General features: G+C 56.6%; 1 protein-coding gene across 1 annotated transcript; it reads right to left on the bottom strand.

The window, feature by feature from the left end:
• MPEG1 (macrophage expressed 1) lies at window positions 1-3,227 on the bottom strand. Its single transcript, XM_009942152.2, has one exon. The coding sequence runs from the start codon at window positions 3,166-3,168 to the stop codon at window positions 1,000-1,002; it is 2,169 nt and encodes a 722-aa protein (XP_009940454.2). The 5' UTR covers window positions 3,169-3,227; the 3' UTR covers window positions 1-999.
• Window positions 3,228-22,189: the final 18,962 nt, after the last annotated feature.

Raw genomic sequence — 22,189 nt, 5'->3', positions numbered from 1 at the left:
TGACTTTTTTTTTCTTTTTTAATGCTGAGTTGTCTACAGAATTCATTGCTGGCTGAAATAAAACTGATCAGTGCCTCTCCGCATGCGTGTGTATATCTATCCCGATAGATATACATGGAGGCAGGGGTTGCTCTCCAGTTGCAGCAGGCAGAAATCAGTGGCCAGCTCTGTGCTCGTCTGCACAGGGCCCCTCCGCTTCCTCATTTCGCGCGAGAAGTGTTGCTAATGCCATCGTGCTGGCCTGGGTGCCTGCAGTAGCTAGGGGGGGCTCTCTGGCCTTGGAGGGCTGGGGGTCTTTTCCCAGGAGTCGGGCCCCAGCGTGCATCCTGACCCAATGTTTTTATAAGTAGCAAGTCTCTACCCTGGACGTGGTTGAGTCCTGCTGGTGTTGCTGTGTGTAGAGGAAGGGTAGGGGTGGTGTACAGCTTCCCGTGGCTTTTTGGGGCCAGCCTGGGGTGAAGAAGATGGCTGTGCTCAGGGTTTCCTGCTCCTTGGGCACCCCAGTGGCTTGTTGAAGGGCCCTGGGTCTCCATTTTTGGTTTTGGGGTGGCAGTACAGCTGAGGCATGGCTTGCGGTGGAGGGGAAACGCGCTTATCTCTGAAGGGGCAGAGCCCCAGGGCTGGTTGGAGGGAGGAGATACAGCCGCAGAGGTGCAGGGGCTGGCGGAGGGATGTTGTGGTGGGTCCTGATGATGGATTGACCCTGGGGGGTTGGCTCCTGAGGTCAGCTGGGGAGGGGTGTCAAGGGCCATGGGGCCTCCCAGGTGACTGAGACTGGGGTGTGGGGATCCAGAGGAGGGCAAGAGCATGTGTCGCACCGTGGAGGGGTGAGACTGAGGCCTCTGTGAGGACAGGGACCCTCGGCTCCGGGGGACGAGGGGCAGGGGGCTGGTGGTGCTGCACAGCTTTGCCCTGGAAAAGGAGGGGTGGGTGGGGAGGGGGCTTTGCCTGGATTTGGGGCACAAGGCATTTCCTGGCAATGGAGGGGGGGGAGGATGCTCATGCGATCAGCCTCTCGGGCTCTTGCTGGTACCCGTCGCCCACACTCAGCAGAGTGCTGTCCTCGGGGCTCGTGGCGGCCTGGCTGTCCCCTTTGCCCATCGCGCGGTACCCCCTCACCTTGTACCTCCGGTGGCTGTAGCAGACCATCGCCAGGATGGTGGCCAGCCCCACCAGGACTGCCGCGGTGATGCCAGCCACCTCGCCCCCTGTCAGGCCCCGGCCCCTCGCCATCTCTGCCGTGTGCTGGATCTCTTCTGGCCCTGCCAGCCGCCACACGTGGCTTTGCCCATCCCTGACCCAGGTGCTGTCCCCGTCCCCGTCCCCGCTGCTCACCAGCACAGTGTTGATGGCAGATAGGTCGGTGGGGGGCCGGGTGAAGGGTGGCAGGCGGGCAGGCGGCAGTGAGCCCCCTGTGAAGATGCCAGCCTGGACGCAGTACTGCACCTGGCAGCTATCGCTGATGAGTGCCAAGTGCTGGCTGAAGCCTGGGGGGCAGCTCTTGGCATGGGGGTCCTCAGCCGTGCCCTGGTGCTGCCCTGCCAAGGGGTTCCCTGCCTGGCAGCTGAAGAAACCCCCAAAGGGCACCGCATATTGGCCGCCCACCTCGTAATCCTGGCTCACGCACACCCTGAGCTCGTCAAAGAGCTTCAGTGGGAAGTACCCCGATGGGCAGGACTGGGCACCGGTGATGGAGTTGGCGCTGTGGGTGCTGAACAGCCCCCCAAAGAGGTATCCTGAGCTTGGAGCTGCTGGCCCGCTCGTAGTGCACCAGTAGGCACTGAATTGCACCCGGGAGAGCCAGAAGACATCCCGGCACTCGCGGTGGCAGAAGATGCCCAGCACGCACTTGTTGTGGCACTCCAGATGGCTGTGGCCTTCCTCCCGCTCCTGCACGCCCAGCAGCACCGGAGTGTAGGTGGTGGGGCAGGAGAAAGCCCCAGTGAGGGGGTTCCTCTGCTCCAGCCCCCGGCACAGCGTGCTGGTGTCAGGACCAGCTAGCCCGGCACACTCCTGGAAGACTCCCCCGAAGGTGAAGTTGGTCATGGCACCCTCACAGGAGCCATCATCGGCATTGGCATGGAAGTTGAAGTTGGGTGAGGTGGCGTCGGTGCAGCCTGGGTAGGTGTTGAAGGTGTAGTAGCGGCGGATGGCCATCTCCACTCGTCTGGCCAGCTTCTTCACTGTGGGGGTGGGCAGCTCTGGCAGGGTGCTGGGGTTGATGAAGAAGTACAGGGGCAGCCCTGAGCGGTCAAGAGCCACCAGCTGGTTTCTGATCCCCTCCTGCCAGGTCTTGAGGGTGATGCCTGGGTAAAAGGGTGTTCCACCGATGCTCTCTACCCTGGAGTTGGTGCGGTTCTCGAGATACTGCTTGGTGAAGCCAGAGCTGGCATCCAGGGACTCCTCATTTTTCACACTGATGATGCTGTGGAAGGCCACGCCGGCCGAGGCAGTGACAGCACTCCGTGTCGCCCAGCTGTCCTTCAGGAAGGTTGCCTTGATCTGATCCTCCTGCACCAAGCTGGCTCCAGCGTCCACAGAGGTGATGGTGTGGGTGCCATGGTTAAGCACCAGCACCTCGGCCAGAAAATCAGCCATCCGTGTCTGGTTGTTCTCCAGGTGGCTAGCAATTGTCAGCAGCTGCTTCTTGAAGCCCTTGTCCAGGACTGCCCCTGGGTGGATCTTGGCAGTGTAAACCAGGTTCCTGACTTGCACTCGGGTGGTGACAGCGCGATCTTTCACTTGGTGGGTCTTGGTCCGGTGGAAGTCATAGGAGAACTTGCCATTGATGGAGGAGAAGAGGGACAGCTCCAGGTTGATGGAGGCAGAGGTGATGCTTTGGTAATCTTTCCAGGACTCGATGAGCTCAGAGTTGATGTCCAGGTTGCTCTGCTTGCGAGGGATAGTGAAGATGTCATCCGGGATGATATAAGATCCATCCTCTGTGGTCTTGCACAGCGAGTAGCCCAGGTTGATGACTCTGCCCATATCCAAATTCCTGAGGTTATCCCAGCCCCCCCCTGGCAGGACTTCCAGACTTGGGAGCTTCAGGGCCTTCATGCACTCCAGAAACCCTGCAGAGGAGGACCGCTCCTGGGACTGCTCAGCCCCTCTCACCCAAGCCACCGACAGCCAGGCAAGCAGGACCCCCCACAGCACCCAGATCATGGCTGAAAGGGTGCAGGACCCTCACCAGACGTCCGACTGGTGAGGCGGGAGCTGGGGAAATGAGTTGGCTGGGGGTGCAGCTGCTGGGTGGTTCCTCCTTTTGGGGGTTGAATTAACAAAACTGAAAGGAGAAGTGAGAATTGATGAATGTGAGAAATGACTGAGTGGAGCAAAGACAAGCGCGTGGGGAGCAGAAAGTAGAGTTGCCCGGAGCTCATTGCCTCCCTCTTGCGAAAGATCCCTCTCTCCATGAAAGCTGCTCTGCTGGGGATGGGGCAGAGAGAGATCTCACCTTCAGCTCTTTTCTGTGCCGAGGGAATTCCACTGAGTGAATCTCACTTGGCCAGTGCTTGGGTGACTTCCCTAGATGAAACCCCCCTGCCCCTGGGTGAGCCTGGCTCCTTCATGCCATTCAAGGGACCTGGCCCTGGCCCCACGACCTTGGGCTCCCACTCACATGATGGGGTGAGATCTGGCCCTGGTCACATGGGCTTTGCTGCTGACTCCACAGCTTGCTTCCGTGGTGGAGGTGAGGAGAGGAAGCAGGGAGGTGGTGCAGTGTGGTTTCAGTGAGGGGGGCAGTGCAGTGTTTGTCTCCCTTCTGTCTTGGGGAAGAGGCTGCCCAAGACCCTGGGGCAGGCACTGGTGGGTTTGGAGGTCCCCCCACGGGGGCCAGCCCATGGCACAGTTGTCCCCCCCATACCAGTATCTACATTAGGGCCCTCTGCAGCCTCCTCTACCCCATCTGTGTCCTTCTCCTGGGGTCTGCATGCCTCCAGCTGGGGAAAGGACTTTCTGCTCAGGATTGCTGAGCTGCAGGAACCTGGTTCCAGTGGTACTGAGCTGGCTTTGCCCAGGGATGCTGGCACATGACTGGGCCTCGGTTTCAGCAGCACAGGGCAGCTGCTGCGTGTTTTGGGGAATAAACAGTTAAAGCAGCTTCTGCTGTGAAAGCTATGACTCTTTCCATATGGACAGGCTCACTTCCCCTATTTTTGCTGTTTGGTTCCTCTTCCCAGGATGGTTTTGGCACAGGATGAGGCTGAAGTGAGAGCTGTGATGGAGGGGCGGACTGTAGATGCGTGTGTGCTTTTGCCAGGATAATGCCAGGAGCAGGAGGAACGGATGACAGGACCACCATCAGGGATGGCCTTGCTGTTCCCAGTGTGGGTCTTGGGCCCTGGAGCAGCTGGAAAACCTTGGTGTGGGGAGCCCCGTGCTGGAGCCATCTGCATTTCAGACAGGGCTGTGAGGTCACCTTGCCTAAAATCTGCCACCCAAGTTCGAAGCCCAAGCAGTGGCCCCTGGTGGAGAGCTCCAGCCAGCGATGGCTGCAGCCCCTGGGGATGGAAGAGGGAGAGAAGCCACCTGGGGCAGACAGGAGCTGCCTCGTCACTCCACCATGCAGGAGCAGCTCCCAAAGAGAAACCAGGGCTTCTCTATACTGTGTCTGGCTGCCGCAAGCCATCGTGTCCTGTGGTGACCGAGATGTGGCAGAGCAAGGCAAAACCCATCAACCATACCTAGGTGGTGGATTAAGAAAGATAAATTTCCTTCCTTACCGCCACAGGGAATGAGCAAATGCTGAAGTAGGAGAGCAAACCATGCTCATCAGTTGGTGGGCGCTGGCAGGGGAGGCAGAGCCCTGGGCAGGGCTCCTGCCATCGTCCAGAGGGTGAGGAAGGGGGACCAAGAGAGGATGATGGCCACCAGCAGAGCTGCAGATGCTGGAGCAAGAGGGGGAAATGCGGTTTGGACCTCTACCCAAAAGCAGCAGAGCCATTAAACGCTTGGGCCAGGGCAAGGGGTGGGACGCGCTGCTCATGGCAAGCCACAGCACTGATGCAACCTAAATTGGTGGAGTCCGGGATGGATGGAGGCAGTGGAAAACTTTTTTGGTGCCACTTCTGGGCTGCTGGGTGCCAGGTCTGACTTCTGGCCCCAATGCCGAGTTTGGTGGGGACCCTTGGCCACCTGGGTCCCAGCCTCAAGGACACGGCACCCCGGCATGCCAGGCTCGTGCATGCCAGGCTCGTGCATCATCATCATCATGCCGGGGCTTCACGTGGGTTGGGATTCCCTGCAGTGGTGCATCGTATAGCCTTATCCTGCCACTTGTTCCCAGCGGTGGGAAGTCGAGGATAAATTTGGTGGGGGAGACATCACAGTTCAGTGCTCTGGCTGTAAAAAAACGTGTGGCCTTAGAAAAATGCCCAAGGCTACTAATGAATATATCTGTTTGTAGCAAAGCTCCTGGTGGGAGAAGTTAGAGATTGTTACTCAGTGAACAGAAAAACCACAGGTTGTAACCACTGAGTAATATGAGCCCTAGTGCTTCCAGGGATCACCCAAGACTGACGTTAAACTGGAAAAGCATGAGGTATCCTACAGCTCTCAGAGTTTGTGTCAGCCAGCGGTTGGTTGCTGACTTGGATTGCTGCTCAGCACCAAAGCATGGAAATTGCTTAGGATTGATGAAAAACTATGCATATGTCATGTCAGTAAATAAATAGACAGAGTCTATATATACATACCCACACATACAGATACTTAAGCTTTTCTTGGCTAAGCAGAAACTTGAAAGGGGAGGGGATACTTTTACAATAAACAACACTTTTGTCCTCATTGATGTTTTATTTTTAGGCAAAGCTTGGAGTATCTTGTCACAATGAGAAGCAGAGAAATGTGAGTTCAAACGCCATCAAAACAAACACATGGGGTTTTTCAATTTTGTTCCCTTTTCTGACTGTGACTATTAGCACATTGATATTGGTAGAGGAGGTGGCCCGATTTGCGGATTTCTGTGGAGAAAGCGAGACCGAGCAATTCCGCGAGCTCTGTGCTAGGCACATGTGCTGGTAAATGAAGGAGACAAAGTAGGAGCTTGGGCCATGCAGATGCATGTATGACTTGAATTGCTGTAAGCATGGTCCTGCCTGCTTGTTTTAATTAATGTCTCTGCATCAAGATGGTGATTTGATCCAGAGTGAAGACCTGCCTCCTAGAGAGACCCAAACTCAAAGCACCTTTAGGCAGCAGAGCCCCTTCTCCTGAAAGTCAGCCACAACCTGTTTTTCTACAAGTGATCTCTTGGAATTTTTAGGGCGCTGTAGACCATTTCGACAGGGTCAGGTCGTTCCCCAGCAGAGAGCTTCAAAAGCGGCGAGGAGCCCAGGTGGCCCTGGGGACAGTTTCACCTTGCCGCTGGGACTGGTGACAGCCACCATGCACTCAGGGATGGCAAGGCCAGGTGGGAGGAGTAAGCATTTCTTGCCTGACCTCTATGCACCTGAACCTGTTCCCTGCCCCACCTGATGCAGACCAGTGCTTTAAGTTGCTCTTAAATGAACATCATTTCAACCCACTGCTTTCTTCTCTTTCTGTCCCATATTGCTTCTGCAGCCTCTGACATTGAAGGTGTAGGAAACAGTCTTTAAGCACTGACAGACTGTCTTCTTCCTGGATAGAGTAAAACTAATTTTTTTAGCAACAGCAGAGGGAGTGGGGGAGATTAGGGGGGTGCTAGCTAATCCCTTTGTGAGGACATTTGCCAGGGAGTCTAATTGCAGGTGACACCATTTAATGGGTCCTATAGCATCTCCATCTCATAGCAACCTCTGTGTGCCAGCTCTGTGAGGGTGGGGTGATATGGCTGCTGGAGGCACTTGTGGCCGGTGAGAAGCACAGATACCTCTAACGTGCTCGTTTGGAGAATATTTATTGAAAAGGTATTGACTGTGACTGTTCCTACAGCTTTGCTTGCTTGGCTTTACAGGGGCTTTCCCAGCTTTGGAGAGGAAGGAAAGAGAAATCGGGCAGGAATCATTGGGTGATGCTGCCACCCACAAGGCTAGGCTTGCTCAGTACCTGAACTCTGTTATTACGGGTGTGTAGTGAATATTGGATAATTCTGCCCAGGGAATTTCACTTTTCTTCATGCTGATCAAAAACTATATTTTTCTCAGTGAAGTAGTCACCAGCATTATTGCTGGTTGCATATAATATATGCTTTTTCTTTCCTTGTTACTGAGCACAGGGAAGTAGCTTTAAAGCCATGAAGATCTCAGAAAGGATAACTTCAAATGGTGTTTCCCTGTATAATAGTCATCTAGCTCCAGAGTGGGTGGAATGGCATCATTTTCTGTAAGCTCACTTGCTTTATTGAAAGGGAGTAATAAATGAGCTTTTTCAGTATAAACTGACTTTTAGACTTATTTTAGAGTTGTCCGGGCCTGGAGGGCATGAATAGGCTTTAATTTCCCTGAGGAGCCTCACCTGGCCCCACACCCATGCCCACAGGAGCCCTACTTGTGCTCAGCCCTCTGAGGTGTGTTGTAGCTGTGCTGGTCTGCAGCCTGGTCTCCTTGGTGGATGCCTTGGACTTGTGCAGTAAGCGGCTCCTCTTCTGGATAGATCCTTTGGATGTATGTTGTAGCTTGCCCCTAGCTCCGTGATCCTGATGGACCCTGGACCTAGTTCATTGCTTGCTGCGGCTGTTGATGGACCCAGTTACCAGCCTCAGCTCTATATGCTGTGCTTAGGTCCTGTGGGACTGCACCCTACCCGTGAGGGTACTGCCGGTGCTGGGGTGCCTCCTGGCCTTCCCAGCAGCAGCTCTGGGGAGCAGCTGGTCTTTGCTGCTCTCTGACGGAAGCCACCAGAACAGTCTGTGTTTCCTTTTGTATCTAGACTCACGATGCTACATTAACAACAGAGCTGGAGCTGAGCCTCAGCCTGCCCAGAGAGCCTGAGAGACATCTCTGTGAACCTGGATGGAAGAGCTGTTGGTAGGGGCACCCTGCCCTGCCCAAGCTCAAACGTTGTGCTTGGGGAAAATCAGCCATTGCGGTGGGCACAGACCGGAACGCAGTGGGCCCCATCTGACCCTCAGGAAACCCTTTTCTGCCGCGAGGGTGACCAAGCTCTGGCGCAGGCTGCCCAGGGAGCTTGCGGAGCCTCCCTTCTTGGAGATATTAAAAAGCTGCGCGGACCACGTCCACGCTGCCGTCCGCCGGTAACGACCACGCGATTCTGGGGAGCGACGCCGCCGCGCTCGGTGCTGCCTCCCGGTAAGGAAACGCCGCGGCCGCCCACGTGCGCGCCGCCTCCTCGGCGCTGCCAACGCGCGGCCAAAGCGCGGTCCTGCAGCGCCGGCACTGCACCGGTGTGCAGCAGCGCTGCCCCCTTGCCGCAATGCGGTACTACAGCCCGGCGTTCGGCTCAGAGTCTGGCCCCTCCGGCGCGCCGTCGGCGCGTGGCGCATGCGCGGTGCGGCGGAGCAGCATGGCGGCGGCCTGGTGGCGGATTCTGGGGCGGCGGGGGAGCAGAGAGGCCAGCGGTGAGGCGCGGGCTCCCCTCCGGCGGGTGCGGGGGTGCGTGGTGGCTGCCCGAGGGTGGTGGGACGGGAAGCTTCGAGCCGCCCGCTGCGGCAGGCTGCCGGTGCGCTGGAGGCGAGCCGGGTGCGGGCAGCCCCGGGGCCAGAGGCGGGAGGTGACGGAAGGGAAGGGGGGAAGGAGGCGGGCACCCCCCCCAACTCGGCAGCGCTCCCCCGACCCCGCTCGCCCCGCGCAGCCGCTCCCAGCTCCAGCACGTCCCCTGATTCCTGTCCCGGAGCGCCCGGCCTCCCCCAAGGCCCGTGATGCGGGCGGCATGCTGGCCCTGGAGCGTGCCTCGGCCTCCCTTAACGCAGTCGGCGCTGCTTCTTTCTGTGTGGCAGGGGCCGCGCTGAGGACGCGTTTGTCCGTTCCTGCCCTGGGGATGCCGTTGGCTGCGCCCGCTCCAGGCTTGTGTGGGCTGTGTGTGCCGGGCCTCGCTCTCCTGGCGACGTGGGGGCGAAAAGGGAGAGGCGGAGCGCTGAGTGGCTGCGGACAGGAGCTGGCGTGGCTGAAGCTGGAGAGTCCCGAGAAGGCTGAAGAAGAAGAAAAAGAAATGGAAGGCCACTTGGCTGGCAGCTGCCTGGCGCTGCAGGCAGGAGAGAGCCTGCCTCTGCGGGTGAGGAAGGCTCACTCTTGGTAGCCGCAGCAGGCCAGGCAGCCAGTGTGCCCCGCAGGGTCTGTATGTGTCACCAGCAGCAGCATGGTATGGTTGTGGAGCGCGTGAGCGAGCGAGGCTACGTGCCTAGGGAGCCTCGTCTCCTAAGAGCTGCGAGACATGTGCATTTTCTCTTGGGTGGAGGACAGCCAAGCGACCGGAGTTACGGAAGAGGAAGGGAGGAGAGCAGGAGAAAGAAGCGCCTGAAGTGGCAGAGTCTCCCGGCAGCGCCGAGAGTGAGAGCTGCGGTGAGTGGCGGGCCCTCGGGGCCCTGTCGCCCCTCTTCTGCATCCCGGGCCCTCCCCTGGATCCTTCTCTCTCCCACGCTGCTGTGATTTTTTTTTTTTTTTTTCTTTTTCCTTTTCTTTTCCTTTCCCTGTTACTTCCGTCTTCTGTCTGCGTTTGTGTCCTGCTCCCTCTCCCTCTTTTTCTCCCTCCAGAATTTCTCTAGCTGGCTCCCTGTCTCTATTTCTCTGTCCTGCTGCCTGTCCGGTCGTTTCTTGCTATACGTCCCTGTTCAGCTGGCTCTTCCTTTTTGCATTTCTCTCCTTCTCTGTCCTGCTTCATGGCCCTTTCTTCTCTTTCTCTCCCTCTCTGTTCTCTAGCCCCTTGCTGGTTTGTTTTGGGGTTTCCCTGCACACTCTCCCCCGCCCCCTTCTTGGTCTCTTTGTCTAGATCTCACCCTTTCTTTGTTTCTCGGCCCCTTTTTTCCTGTTCACTGTCCTTTTTCTCTCTCTGTCTGTGTGTCCTGCGCTCCGTTGCCATCTTTGTCTCTCCTTTCTTCTTCATCTCCTCCCCCTGCCCCCGTCTCTCTCTCCCTCTTTCGCGCTCACCGGCCCTACATTTTTGTGCTCTGTCTCTGCAAGGCTCCTCATCCCTATTTTTCTTGATTTCTCTACCTCTCTGGCGTTTTCTTTTGACCCTTCTTTCTCTCTGAGCTCCTCAGTCTTCTCCCTTGTCTTATTTTCCTTTTCCTAGTGCTGTGCCTTGCTCCCCATTGCTTATTTTCTCTCTCCGTTTTCTCTGCCCTGCTCCCCCTCCCTCTCTTTCTTTCTCCATGCCCCTCCGCTGCTCCACAGCAGTGTTTTTCCTTTCTCCAGCTCTCTGACCTGCTCCCCGCCCACCCAGGTTGACTGTCCCAGGTTTTGTTCTGCGTCTCCATCCTGCCGCTGTCCTGATCTATCCTTTTGTGCCCTTATCTTTCTGTCTCTTTTCCTGTGTACCTGCTGCTTTTTTTCTCCATCTCTGTCCAGCTCCCTGTCCCTTTCCTTTTTCCTCTTGCTATCCTTGTGCCCTGCTTCCTCTTGCTGTTTTTTCTGCCTTTCTCTCTCTGCGCCATTTGCTCTCCCATCCTTTCTTTCTCTATCCCCCTGTGCAGCTAGCTGTCCCTTCTTTCCTTTCTCTCTTCCTCGGTATTTTTTTCTTTCTCCATACCTCTCTCCCGCTGCCCGTCACGGTCACTTTTTCCACCCCAATGCTGTCCTTCTCTCTGTCCCTTTTCTCTCTCTGTCGTTTTTTCCTGCTCCCTGTGTCTGTTTTTTAATTCCTCCCTCGCTGTCCCTCAGCCTGGTGCTGTTTCTTCCCTTCTCCGCCTCTCTCTCCTGCTGCCCAGCTGAGGCTTTTCCCCCTCCGTCTCTGTCCTGCTCCCTCGTCTCTTATTTTTGCCTGTCTTTCACTTTATCCTGCCTCCCTGTCCCCTTTTTCTCTCTCAGTATCACCTTGTCCCACTCCCTTTCTCTGACAATCTGTCCGGCTCCTTGTCCTTCTTTTTCCCTTCTCTATCATTTCCCATCCTTCTTCTGGCCTTGCTTCCTTTTCTTTCTACCCTGCTGCCGCAGTGCTTCTTTCTCCACCGCTGTCCTGCTCCCTGGCCCTTGTTTCCTCTCGCCGTCCCTCTGTCCTGGTTCCTGTCCCCGGTTTTTCTGTCTCTGTTTCTCTGTCCTGCTGCCTGTCTGGTTGTTTCTTACTAGACCTCCCTGTCCAGCTGGCTCTCCCTTTTTTCCTTTCTGTCCTTCTCTGTCCTGCTTCCCGGCCCTTTCTTCTCTTCTCTCTCTCTGTCCTCTAGCTCCTTGCTGGTTTTTTTTGGGGTTCCCTCCCCAGCACCCCCCCCCCCCCTTCTTGGTCTCTTTGTCTAGATCTGACCCTTTCTTTGTCTCTGTGTCATGTGCTTTGTTGCCGTCTTTATCTCTCCTTTCTTCTTTATCTCCTGCCCCTGCCCCCATCTCTCTCTCCCTCTTTCATGCTCACCGGCCCTACATTTTCTTGCTCCGTCTCTGCAAGGCTCTTTGTCCCTGTTTTTCTTGATTTCTCTACTTCTCTGGCATTTTCTTTTGACCTTTCTTTCTGTCTGAGCTCCTTGGTCTTCTCCCTTGTCTTATTTTCCTCTTCCTAGTGCTGTGCCCTGCTCCCCATCGCTTATTTTCTCTCTCTGTTTCTCTGCCCTGCTCCCCCTCCCTCTCTTTCTTTCTCCGTCCCCCTCCGCTGCTCCACAGCAGTGTTTTTCCTTTCTCCAGCTCTCTGACCTGCTCCCCGCCCCCCTCCCCCCTTTTTCTCTCTGTCATTCTTCCTGCTTCCCTGGACCTCTCTCTCTGCAATCTCGCATCCTACTCCCTGTTTGTATCCCACTGTCCTGGTCCCCATCCCCTCTGTCCCTGTTTTTTCTTTCTCCGTCTCTCTGCCCTGCTGTCTAGTTCTGTCCAGTTCCCTTTCTGTTTGCTGGGTTGTTTTTTTTTCTCTCTTCATTCCTCTGCTTTGCTCTGTGTTCCCTCCCTCTCACTCCTGCAGTGTCCTGCTGTGTGTTACCTGTCCTTCTCCCTGTTGATTTTTTCCCTCTTGCTCTGTCCCTCTGTTCTGCAGCCTGGAAGTAATTTTTTATTCTCTGCATTTCTGTTCTTCTGACCATGGCTGTTTTTTCATTCTCCACCTCTCTCTCTCCTGCTCCCCACCCTTGCCTTTCTCTCCCTGACGTTCTTTCCTCTTCCCAGTACCTCTGCTTTTCTGTGTCCTTGCGCTCCATCCCTCTGTCTTGCTCTATCACGCTGTCTTGCTCCCCATCCCTCCCTTTCCTTTCTACCCTTCTGATATGTGTGTCCCCCAAGCCCCCTTTGTACATGTCCCTGTCAACACCCTTCTGTCATTTTCCTTCCCTTGCTCTTCTTGCTCTTTTTGTCTCTATTCCTCTGTGCTGCGGCCCATCGCTGTTTTCTCCTCCTCCATCCCTGTGTCCCAGTCCCTGTCAGTTTTGCCCTGTGCTCTGGCCTCCAGCCTTTCCTTGTTTTCTGCATCTCTGTCCTTTTCCCTGTACCCTTTTTCTCTCTGCTCCTCAGTCCTTCTGCCTCGTCTTGTTTTTCTCTTTCTGCCGTCCCTCTCTTTTTGTCTGTGACCCTCTGTGCTCTTCTCCTTCTCCCTCTCAGTTTGCGGTTGTCTTATGTGTCGCCTTTTCTGTCTCTCTCTTCTGCTGTCCTGCTCCCCAGTCCCATTATTTATTGCTTCACCCCTGGGTCTTGCTCTCAGTCCCTGTTTTCTCTTGTGCTCTGCCTCGCTGCCATTCTCTCGGTTCCTCTCGTTTTCTGTCTGTCCCAGCGTCCTGCTCCCTGTCGCGCTCTCTGTTTCACAGTATCTTTCTTTCTGGCGTCGTGTCCCTCACCTGCTTTCTCTGTCACTCTGTCCTTCCTCCTGTCTTTTCCTTGTCCCTGTGGCCTCCTACTCGTCGCTACTTTTTTCTTCCTTTCTCTACCTCTCTGCCTCTGTCCTGTCGCTTTCTTCCTCTCTCTCTCTGCAATGTTTCTTTCTCCATCTGTGCCCCCTTCCCTGTCCCTTTTCTCTTATTCTCTCTGTCCTCCATCCTCCCCCTAACTCTTTGTCTGTGTATCTCCATACTGCTGCCTGTCCCTTTGTTTCTCGCTATATACCCCTGTCCAGCTTGCTGTCCCGTTATTCTCCTCTGTCCTGCTCCTTGGCCTTTTTTCTTATCCTGCAGCCCATCACTGTTTTTACTTTCTCCACCTCTTTGGCCTGATCTGTGTGTCTCCTGCCCCCGTCCATCTGGCTTGTTCCCTGTACTTTTGTCTCCCTCCAGCGTTCTTTATTCCCCTGATTCAGTTTCTCTCTTGACCCGTCAGTTCTGCTGCCCGCTCGTCATTCTCTCTCTGTCTCTCTCTCTTTCCCTCTGTCCTGTTCATGCACGTAGTGCGTGAGCAAGTGAGGCTACGTGCCTAGGGAGCCTTGTCTCGTAAGAGCTGCGAGACATGGACGTTTTCTCTTAGGTGGGGGACAGCCAAGCAACCGGAGTTATGGAAGAGGAAGGGAGGAGAGCAGGGGAGAGAAGCGTCTGAAGCGGCAGAGTCTCCCGGCAGCGCCGAGAGCGAGAGCTGAGGTGAGTGCCGGGCCCTCAGGGCCCTGTTGCCCCTCTTCTGCATCCAGGCTTTCCCCTGGATCCCTCTTTTTCCCACACTGCTGTGATTTTTTTTTTTTTTTCCTCCCTGCCCCCTCCAACCCCCTCCCTTCTCCCATGTACCTGCTTTCTCCATCTCTGTCTGACCAGCTCCTTGTCCCCATCTTTTAGGTCCTCTCTCTCTGCGCTGTTACCCGTCGCCATTTTTATTTTCTCCATCTCTCTCGGTCTGCCTCAAGGTCCTGATTATTTTAAGTTCCTCCCTCTCTGCCCCATAGCCTGTCACTTCTGCAGGTCTGTTTCGCCACCCTCTCCCTGTGTGGCTACCAGCCCCTCTTTCGCACTTCCTCCCTCTGGAGCCTGCGATCTGTTGCTTTCCCCCCCTCTTATTTCTCTCCCTCTGTCTCTCTCTGTCTCCCCGCCCCTGTTTTTTCATTCCTCCTGTCTCTGCCCTAGAGCCCGTCAGGAGTTCTTTCATTCTCTGGCTCTCTCTTTCCAGTTCCCGGGCCCTGGTTTTCAATTTTGTCCTCCTGTCTGCCCTGTGCCACAGTGCAATTTCATTTCTTTTGCCGTCTCTCCCAGTCTGGCTCCCTGCCAGGATTTTTTAATCCCTCCCTCTCTGTCTTGTAGCCCATTGCTGTTTTCTCTTTCTCTATGTCCCTCTGTCCAGCTCCCTGTCTTTACTTATTATTTTTGTTGAATTCCTCCCTCTCTGCCCTGTACGCGTTGCTCTTTACTCTTTTGTTCCCGGACATCTCTCTGTAGATTGCTCCCAGTCCTGTTTTTTTTTTAATTCCTCCCTCTTTGTCTGTCGTGGTTTAACCCGGCAGCCGGCAACTAAGCACTAGAGAGCCGCTCGCTCACAGCCCCCACCCCCGCCCCCCAATTCCCTCCCCAGCGGGATGCGGAGGAGAAATGGACAAAAGGTAAAACTTGTCGGTTGAGATAAAGACAGTTTAGTAAGCCAACAAAGGAAATACTGTTGGTAATGCTAATAACGATGATAATAATAATAATGGCAACAACGCACATGCGAACCAAACTATACGCGGTACAGTTTCTCTCACCACCCAATGACCGATTCACAGGCAGTCCCCGAACAGCGATTGCGGAACCCGGAAATCGCAAGTTTCGCTAAATTCCAAAATAGTTTGACCTCCCGGACGAGAGCGGGTTCCAACTCGCGGAAACGAGAAGAGCTGATTCTTGCCCCGCAGCCAGCCCCCATTTATAAGCTGCGCGTGACGTCTGTGGTACGGAATATTTCCACTGGCCAGCTTGGGCTAGCCCTGTAGCCTGTCGCAGGTGGTGGTGGTGTGTTTCCCCCCCCGGCCATTTCTTTCTCCATTGCGCTCTGTCCGGCTTCCTGTCCCTACTTTTCAATTCTTCCTTCGCTGCCCTGTGGCCTGTTGCTATCTTCCCTTTTTCTGTCTCTCTCTGTATGGCTCCCGCTCCCTTCCTTTTTGAAATTCCTCCCTCTCTGTCTGGGAGCCCATAGTGGTTTTTCCTTTCTGCGTCTCTCTCTGGCTGGCTTCTGCTCCCTGGTTTTCAATTTCTTCCTTCTGGGCCCTTTAGCCTGTGGCAATTTTACTTCTTTCTCGGGCTCTGGATCCCAATTTTTTAATTCCTCCTCGTCTGCCCTCCCCCGCCCTTTTTTCCAGCTCCCTCCCCGGCTCCCTATCCCAGTGTTTTAATTCCTCCCTCTCTGCGCTCTAGCTGTTGCTGTACTTCCCGTATGCCTTGCTCCGCATCTGGCGCCTCGTCCCTGTCTTTGCATTCCTCCCTCTCCTCCCTGTAGCCCATCACTATCCTTGTCTTTTGTCATCTCTCTGGTCCAGATCCCTGTTTTTGCCGCCTTCTCTCTCTGCCTTATTCATAGAATCATAGAATCATAGAAAGTTTTGGGTTGGAAGGGACCCCTAGAGGTCATCTAGTCCAACCCCCCCTCAGCGAGCAGGGACACCACTAACTGGACCAGGTTGCTCAGAGCCCTGTCCAACCTGGTCTTGAATGTTTCCAGGGATGGGGCCTCCACTACCTCTCTGGGCAACCCGTTCCAGTGTTTCACAACCCTCATTGTAAAGAATTTCTTCCTTGTATCTAGCCTAAACCTACCCTGTTTTAGTTTAAAACCATTACCCCTCGTCCTGTCCCTGCTGTCTCTACTAAAAAGATTGTCCTCATCTTTCCTATAGGCTCCCTTTAAGTACTGAAATGCTGCAATCAGGTCTCCCCGCAGCCTTCTCTTCTCCAGGCTGAACAAGCCCAACTCTCTCAGCCTGTCCTCACAGGAGAGGTGCTCCAGCCCTCGGATCATTTTTGTAGCCCTCCTTTGGACCCGCTCCAACAGTTCCATGTCCTTTTTGTGCTGAGGGCTCCAGAGCTGAACGCAGTACTCCAGGTGAGGTCTCACCAGAGCAGAGTAGAGGGGCAGAATCACCTCTCTCGACCTGCTGGCCACGCTTCTCCTGATGCAGCCCAGGACACGGTTGGCCCTCTGGGCTGCCAGCACACATTGCCGGCTCATGTCCAGCCTTTCGTCTATCGGTACCCCCAAGTCCCTCTCAGCAGAGCTGCTCTCGATCCTTTCATCCCCCAGCCTGTATTGATAGCGGGGATTGCCCCGACTCAGGTGTAGGACCTTGCACTTGGCCGTGTTGAACCTCATGAGGTTCACACAGGCCCACCTCTCCAGCTTGTCCAGGTCTCTCTGGATGGCATCCCGTCCTTCTGGTGTCTCGACCGTACCACTCAGCTTGGTGTCATCTGCAAACTTGCTGAGGGTACACTCGATGTCGCTGTCCATGTCATTGATGAATATTGAACAGCACCGGTCCCAGTACGGACTCCTGAGGGACTCCACTCATCACGGGTCTCCATCTGGACATTGAGCCGTTGACCACTACCCTTTGGCTGCGACCATCCAACCAATTCCTTATCCACCGAACGGTCCATCCATCAAATCCATGGCTCTCCAATTTAGAGAGAAGGATGTTGTGGGGGACCGTGTCAAAGGCTTTACAAAAATCCAGATAGATGACATCCATAGGTTTTCCCTTGTCCACCCTTGTTGTTACACCATCGTAGAAAGCCACTAGGTTGGTGAGGCAGGTCTTGCCCTTGGTGAAGCCATGCTGGCTGTCTCGAATCACCTCCCTGGCCTCCATGTGCCTTAGCATATCTTCTAGGAGGATCTGTTCCATGATCTTCCCAGGCACAGAGGTAAGGCTGACAGGTCGGTAGTTCCCAGGGTCTTCCTTTCTACCCTTTTTGAAAAGGGGCACAATGTTTCCCTTTTTCCAGTCACTGGGAACTTCCCCTGACTGCCATGACTTTTCAAATATCATGGAGAGTGGCTTGGCAACTACGTCAGCCAGTTCCCTCAGGACTCTGGGATGCATCTCATCAGGTCCCATGGACTTCTGTACATTTAGGTTCTGCAGGAGGTCCCGAACCTGGTCTTCACTTACAGCTGGAGGGATTTTACCCTCCTGGTCTCCTTCATGCCATTCATCAACTTGGGAGGGGTGAGGAGAGAGGTTGCCAGTGAAGACTGAGGCAAAAAAGTTGTTGAGTATGTCAGCTTTTTCCTCATCTGCTGTTGCCAGTTCGCCGGTCTCGCTCATGAGCGGGGGTACGCTTTCTGTGACCATCTTTTTCCGGCTGACATACCTGTAGAAGCCCTTCTTGTTATTTTTCACATCCCTTGCCAAGTTCAGCTCCAGCTGTGGCTTGGCCTTCCTGACCCCATCCCTACACAACCGGACAGCTTCCCTATACTCTTCCCAGGAAGCCAGTCCCTGCTTCCACTGCCTGTGCAGTTCCCTCTTCCTTAGTTTGACCAGCGTCTCTTGCCTCAGCCACGCCGGTCTCTTCCCTTCTCTGCCCGACTTCTTACACTTGGGGATCGAGAGCTCTTGCACTCTGTGGAATACATCCTTAAAGACCTGCCAGCTCTGTTCTGTTCCCCTGTCCCTGAGGACCGTTTCCCAGGGAGTCCTTCTGACTATCTCCTTGAAGAGCTGGAATTTTGCCCTCCTAAAATTTAGGGTCCTGACTATGCTCTTCGTTATTCCCATTTCCCTCCGTAGCATTAGTTCCACCAGCGCGTGGTCACTGCAGCCCAGGCTGCCTCCGATCTTGACATCCCCAACGAGCTCACTCGCATTGGTGACTACCACGTCTAGTATCGCATCCCCTCGGGTAGGGGTGCTTATTACCTGGCTTAAGAAGTTGTCTTCAATGCATTCTAGGAACCTCCTGGATTGCCTACAGCTTGCCGTGTTGCTTTTCCAGCAGATGTCGGGGTGGTTGAAGTCCCCCAGTAGGACGAGAGCCTGCGAGCGCGAGGCCTCCTGGAGTTGGAGGAAGAACGCTTCGTCTATCAGCTCCTCTTGATCTGGCGGCCTGTAGTAGACACCAACCACTAGGTTCCCTTTGTTGCCTCTCTCTCCGATTCTTACCCATAAGCTTTCGACCTGCTCGTGGCTATTCTTCAGGGACAGCTCTTCACTCTGTAGTGTTTTCTTGATGTAAAGGGCAACGCCCCCGCCCCTCCTTCCTCGCCTGTCCCTTCTGAACAGCCTGTAGCCATCAAGAGCCACGTTCCAGTCGTGGGATTCATTCCACCAAGTTTCCGTGGTGGCAATCAGGTTGTAGCTTTCCAGCAGCACGACTGCTTCCAACTCCTCCTGTTTGTTTCCCATGCTGCGTGCGTTTGTATAGAGGCATTTCATCTGAGCTGTCGGCCTTGTTGCCTTCATAGCAGAGCACTCCTTTTTTCCCTTGAGGTGCTTCATGGGTATTTTCTTGTTGGCACCTGATACCTCAGGTGCCTCCAGCTCCCCTCGGCAAGACTTCCACATTGCTGCAGTGTCCCTCACTTGCAGCTGGGCAACGGGTTGAGGGCTCCTACTAGCCCCCCATCCCTCTAACCATTGTGTATCCTCCCCTAGCCTGTCGCTGGCAAGCCTGATAGGTTCCCCTTCCCCCTTCACCTCTAGTTTAAAGCCCTGTCAATGAGCCCCGCAAGCTTTTGGGCAAAGATCCTCTTCCCCCTTTGAGAAAGCTGGTCCCCATTTGATGCCAGCAAGCTTGGTGCTGTGTATGTCGTCCCATGGTCAAAGAACCCAAAGTTGTGGCAGTGACACCAGTCACGGAGCCATGTGTTAATAGACTGAGTCTGCCTATGTCGCTCAATGTCTCTGCCCACCACTGGAAGGAGCGATGAAAAGATAACCTGTGCTCCAGATTCCTTTACTAATCGTCCTAGGGCTTTGAATTCTTTTTTAATTGCCTTCGGGCTACTTACTGCAACTTTGTCCACACCCACGTGGAAGAGCAGTAGAGGATAATAGTCTGAGGGTCGGACCAGTCTAGGAAGTTTCCTAGCAATGTCCTTGACCCGTGCTCCCGGGAGGCAACAGACTTCCCTGAGAGGAGGATCTGCCCGGCATATCGGACCCTCTGTTCCCCTCAGCTGGGAGTCTCCTACAACTATGACTCTTCTCTTCTTCCTTGTGGAGCTGGTAGTAATATGAGAGGGAGGTCCTTCTGATCTTTGTGCCTCCTCCGATGTGGATGGGTCAACCCCTGCACCATCCTTCACCTTGTCCTCCACATCTAGAGCCTCATACCTATTATGCAGAGGCACCTGTGGAGATGTGGTGGGCAAGGGAAGGGTTCGCCTCCTGCCCCGATTGCGGACCCGCTTCCACTCGCTGTTGTCCTTTGCGTCCCTTCCTTCAGCCCGATGGGGGGATGTTACTAGTGCCCTTTGGTTCTGGGCCTTTTTTACAGGTTGTTCATGGGTACGCTCCTGGGTTGTCAGGGCACGGCTCCACCAGTTGATCTCCTGCTCGGCCTCCCTGATGCTCCGTAGCCTATCTACCTCTTCTCTTAGCTCTGCCACCAGGCAGAGTAGATAGTCCACCTGGTCACACCTTATGCACATATTCCCTTTGCTACTGTCCGTTTCCAGTGCTAGCTGGTGGCATTCGCTGCAGCCAGAGACCTGGACAGCTGTGTGCTTCCTAGGGACCTCAGTCTGGGTTGCAGCTTCCTTTCTGACCAGCAGGGAAGAAGCAGCCTTCCCCCTGGCTATTTCTTCTTCCTCCCTCTCTGCCCTGTTTTTGTAGCTTTTTTTTTTTTGTCTTTCCCCATCTGTCTCAGTCCGGGTTACTGCCCCTATTCTTTTTTCCTCCCTTCCTGTCGTGCTGCCTGTTGCAGGTTTTTTCTGCGCCTCTGTCCTGCTCCCCCGTCCTTTTTCGGTCTCTGTCCTGCTCCCTCTCCCTCTTTCTGCTGCTGCTCTTCCTCTCTTCCTGCTGCTTCTTTCTCCATCTCTGTGGGACTGCCTGTCCCCGTCCTTCTCTCACTGTCCCTTTCCCTGCTTCATGCTTTCTCATTACACCGCCACTGTGCAGCTATCTGTCACTTTTCTCCTCTCTCGTAGTGGCCTGCACCCTGCTCCTCATTTTTGGCAGCCTCTGCTGAGCAGCGCATTGCTCCGGGAGCCGACTGACCGACTGTTGCCCGCTGGACCAACGGGCGCAGCTGTGGGAAGGACTGCCGAGGTGTCGAGGAGTCGGAGGGGCAGAGGGAGCGTCGGGTGCCCCGAGCCCCGGAGCAGAGTGGCTCCCGGGACTGGCTGGGTGTGTGACTAAATAAACACCTGCGGTCCCTTTTGCCCTCCCGGCTGCATTTGTGCTTGGTTTGCACAGGACGAGGGGCTGCGCCCAGAGCCCAGGGGAGGAGGGGACGGGCTGTGGGGCAGGGGCGATGGCCCCCTGTTCCTACCGGACTCCAGCCGTGGGCCGGGGCCGGGGGAGCCCCAGGTGCGGACAGCGGGGCTGATGGCGACGGCCCCTCCCTCTGCCGGTGGAGGGCCCGGTGCTGCCGTGCCCCGGGTGGCCGTGGAGGGGTCGGTGCGAGTCGAGGGAGGAGCGGAGCCGTGACCGGGCTGCAGCGAGGGAGAAGGTGAGCGCGGGGCGGGCGGGGCGGTCGATGGAGCGGCGGGTGCCGGGGAAAGCCCCAAGGCGGGCGGGAGTACCTGCCGAGCGGGGTCTGTGTGGGAGGCAAGGAGCGGCGGGGGTCCGGCGCCGTTTCGGGCACGGTGTCCCCGCAAGCCGAGGCCCGCAGCCCCCGCGACGTGCTGGGAGCTGTAGTGCTGGGGCGCGGGGCTGGCGGCCGGCTGCGCTGCTCCCCGGGGCATGCCGGGAGGTGTAGTCTTCCGGCTGCCGGGCGGCCGAGCCGCGCTGGCCAGGGCATGCCGGCAGGTGTCGTTTTCAGGGACTCGGCTGCCGGGCAGCCGCAGTGCTCTCGGGCATGTGCGGCGAGGCGTTGTCCTTGGTCCCGCCACAGCCCCCGCTGCGCGGGACGAAGGGTAGTTCTGTGGCCCGTGCCGTGTGTTTTTCTACAGCCTTCCCGCTGCGCCCGGATCCCAGAAAGCGGTGCGGCCGCGCCCCGAGAAGGCGTGCCGTAGGGCTCGCTGCTGCCACCAGGTGAACGAAGTCTGGTACTGCGGCTCGGGTGGCACCAATGCGTGATGGCGCCGTGTCCACGAGCTTGCTGCTGCCACCCGGTGGCCAAAGTTCGGTACTGCGGCTCGGGTAACGCGAATGCACGGTGGCGCCGTGTCCAAGAGCTCGCTGCTGCCACCCGGTGACCAAAGTTCAGTACTGCCGCTCGAGTGGCGCAGGTGCTGTGCGCGCTGGGAGGAGCCGTGCCCTGTGTGTCCGGCGCTGCAATAAAGGACGCCTGCCTGCTTGCTGAAATGCCTAAACGGCTTCAGAGAGTCTTTGTGTTTGCTCAATGACGGCATCGTGGGCTCCAGCCGAGGGCCGGAGGGGCCCCAGGTGCGGGCAGCGGGGCTGATGGCGACGGCCCCTCCCTCTGCCGGTGGAGGGCCCGGTGCTGCCGTGCCCCGGGTGGCCGTGGAGGGGCCGGTGCGAGTCGAGGGAGGAGCGGAGCCGTAGCCGGGTTGCGGCTGCAGCGAGGGAAAAGGTGAGCGGGAGGTGTGTGGGGGGGTGGATGGATAGGCGGGTCCCGGGGAAAATCCCCCGGGAGGGCGGGGTCCGTGTCGGGGCCAAGTAGCGGCGGGGGTTCGGCTGTGTCGTGTAGGTCGGGGGCTGCCCGGAGCGGGAGGCGCGCGGCAAGGCGCTAGCCGGAGCCGGGGGCGGCGGCGCCGCGCTGTGCAGGCGCCGTCCCCTGGCCGCAATGCGGTACTGTAGCCCGGCGTTCCGCGCAGGTTCTGGCTCCTCCGGTGCGCCGTCGGTGCTTGGCGCATGCGCGGTGCGGCGGAGCAGCATGGCGGCGGGGGAGCAGAGAGGCCAGCGGTGAGGCGCGGGCTCCCCTCCGGCGGGTGCGGGGGTGCGTGGTGGCTGCCCGAGGGTGGTGGGACGGGAAGCTTCGAGCCGCCCGCTGCGGCAGGCTGCCGGTGCGCTGGAGGCGAGCCGGGTGCGGGCAGCCCCGGGGCCAGAGGCGGGAGGTGACGGAAGGGAAGGGGGGAAGGAGGCGGGCACCCCCCCCAACTCGGCAGCGCTCCCCCGGCCCCGCTCGCCCCGCGCAGCCGCCCCCAGCTCCAGCACGTCCCCTGATTCC

The sequence above is a fragment of the Opisthocomus hoazin genome, chromosome 7, assembly GCF_030867145.1.
Source record: "Opisthocomus hoazin isolate bOpiHoa1 chromosome 7, bOpiHoa1.hap1, whole genome shotgun sequence".
NCBI lineage: Eukaryota > Metazoa > Chordata > Aves > Opisthocomiformes > Opisthocomidae > Opisthocomus > Opisthocomus hoazin.
Note: the sequence above shows the minus strand (reverse complement) of the source record. Positions and strands in the feature narration are given on the sequence as shown.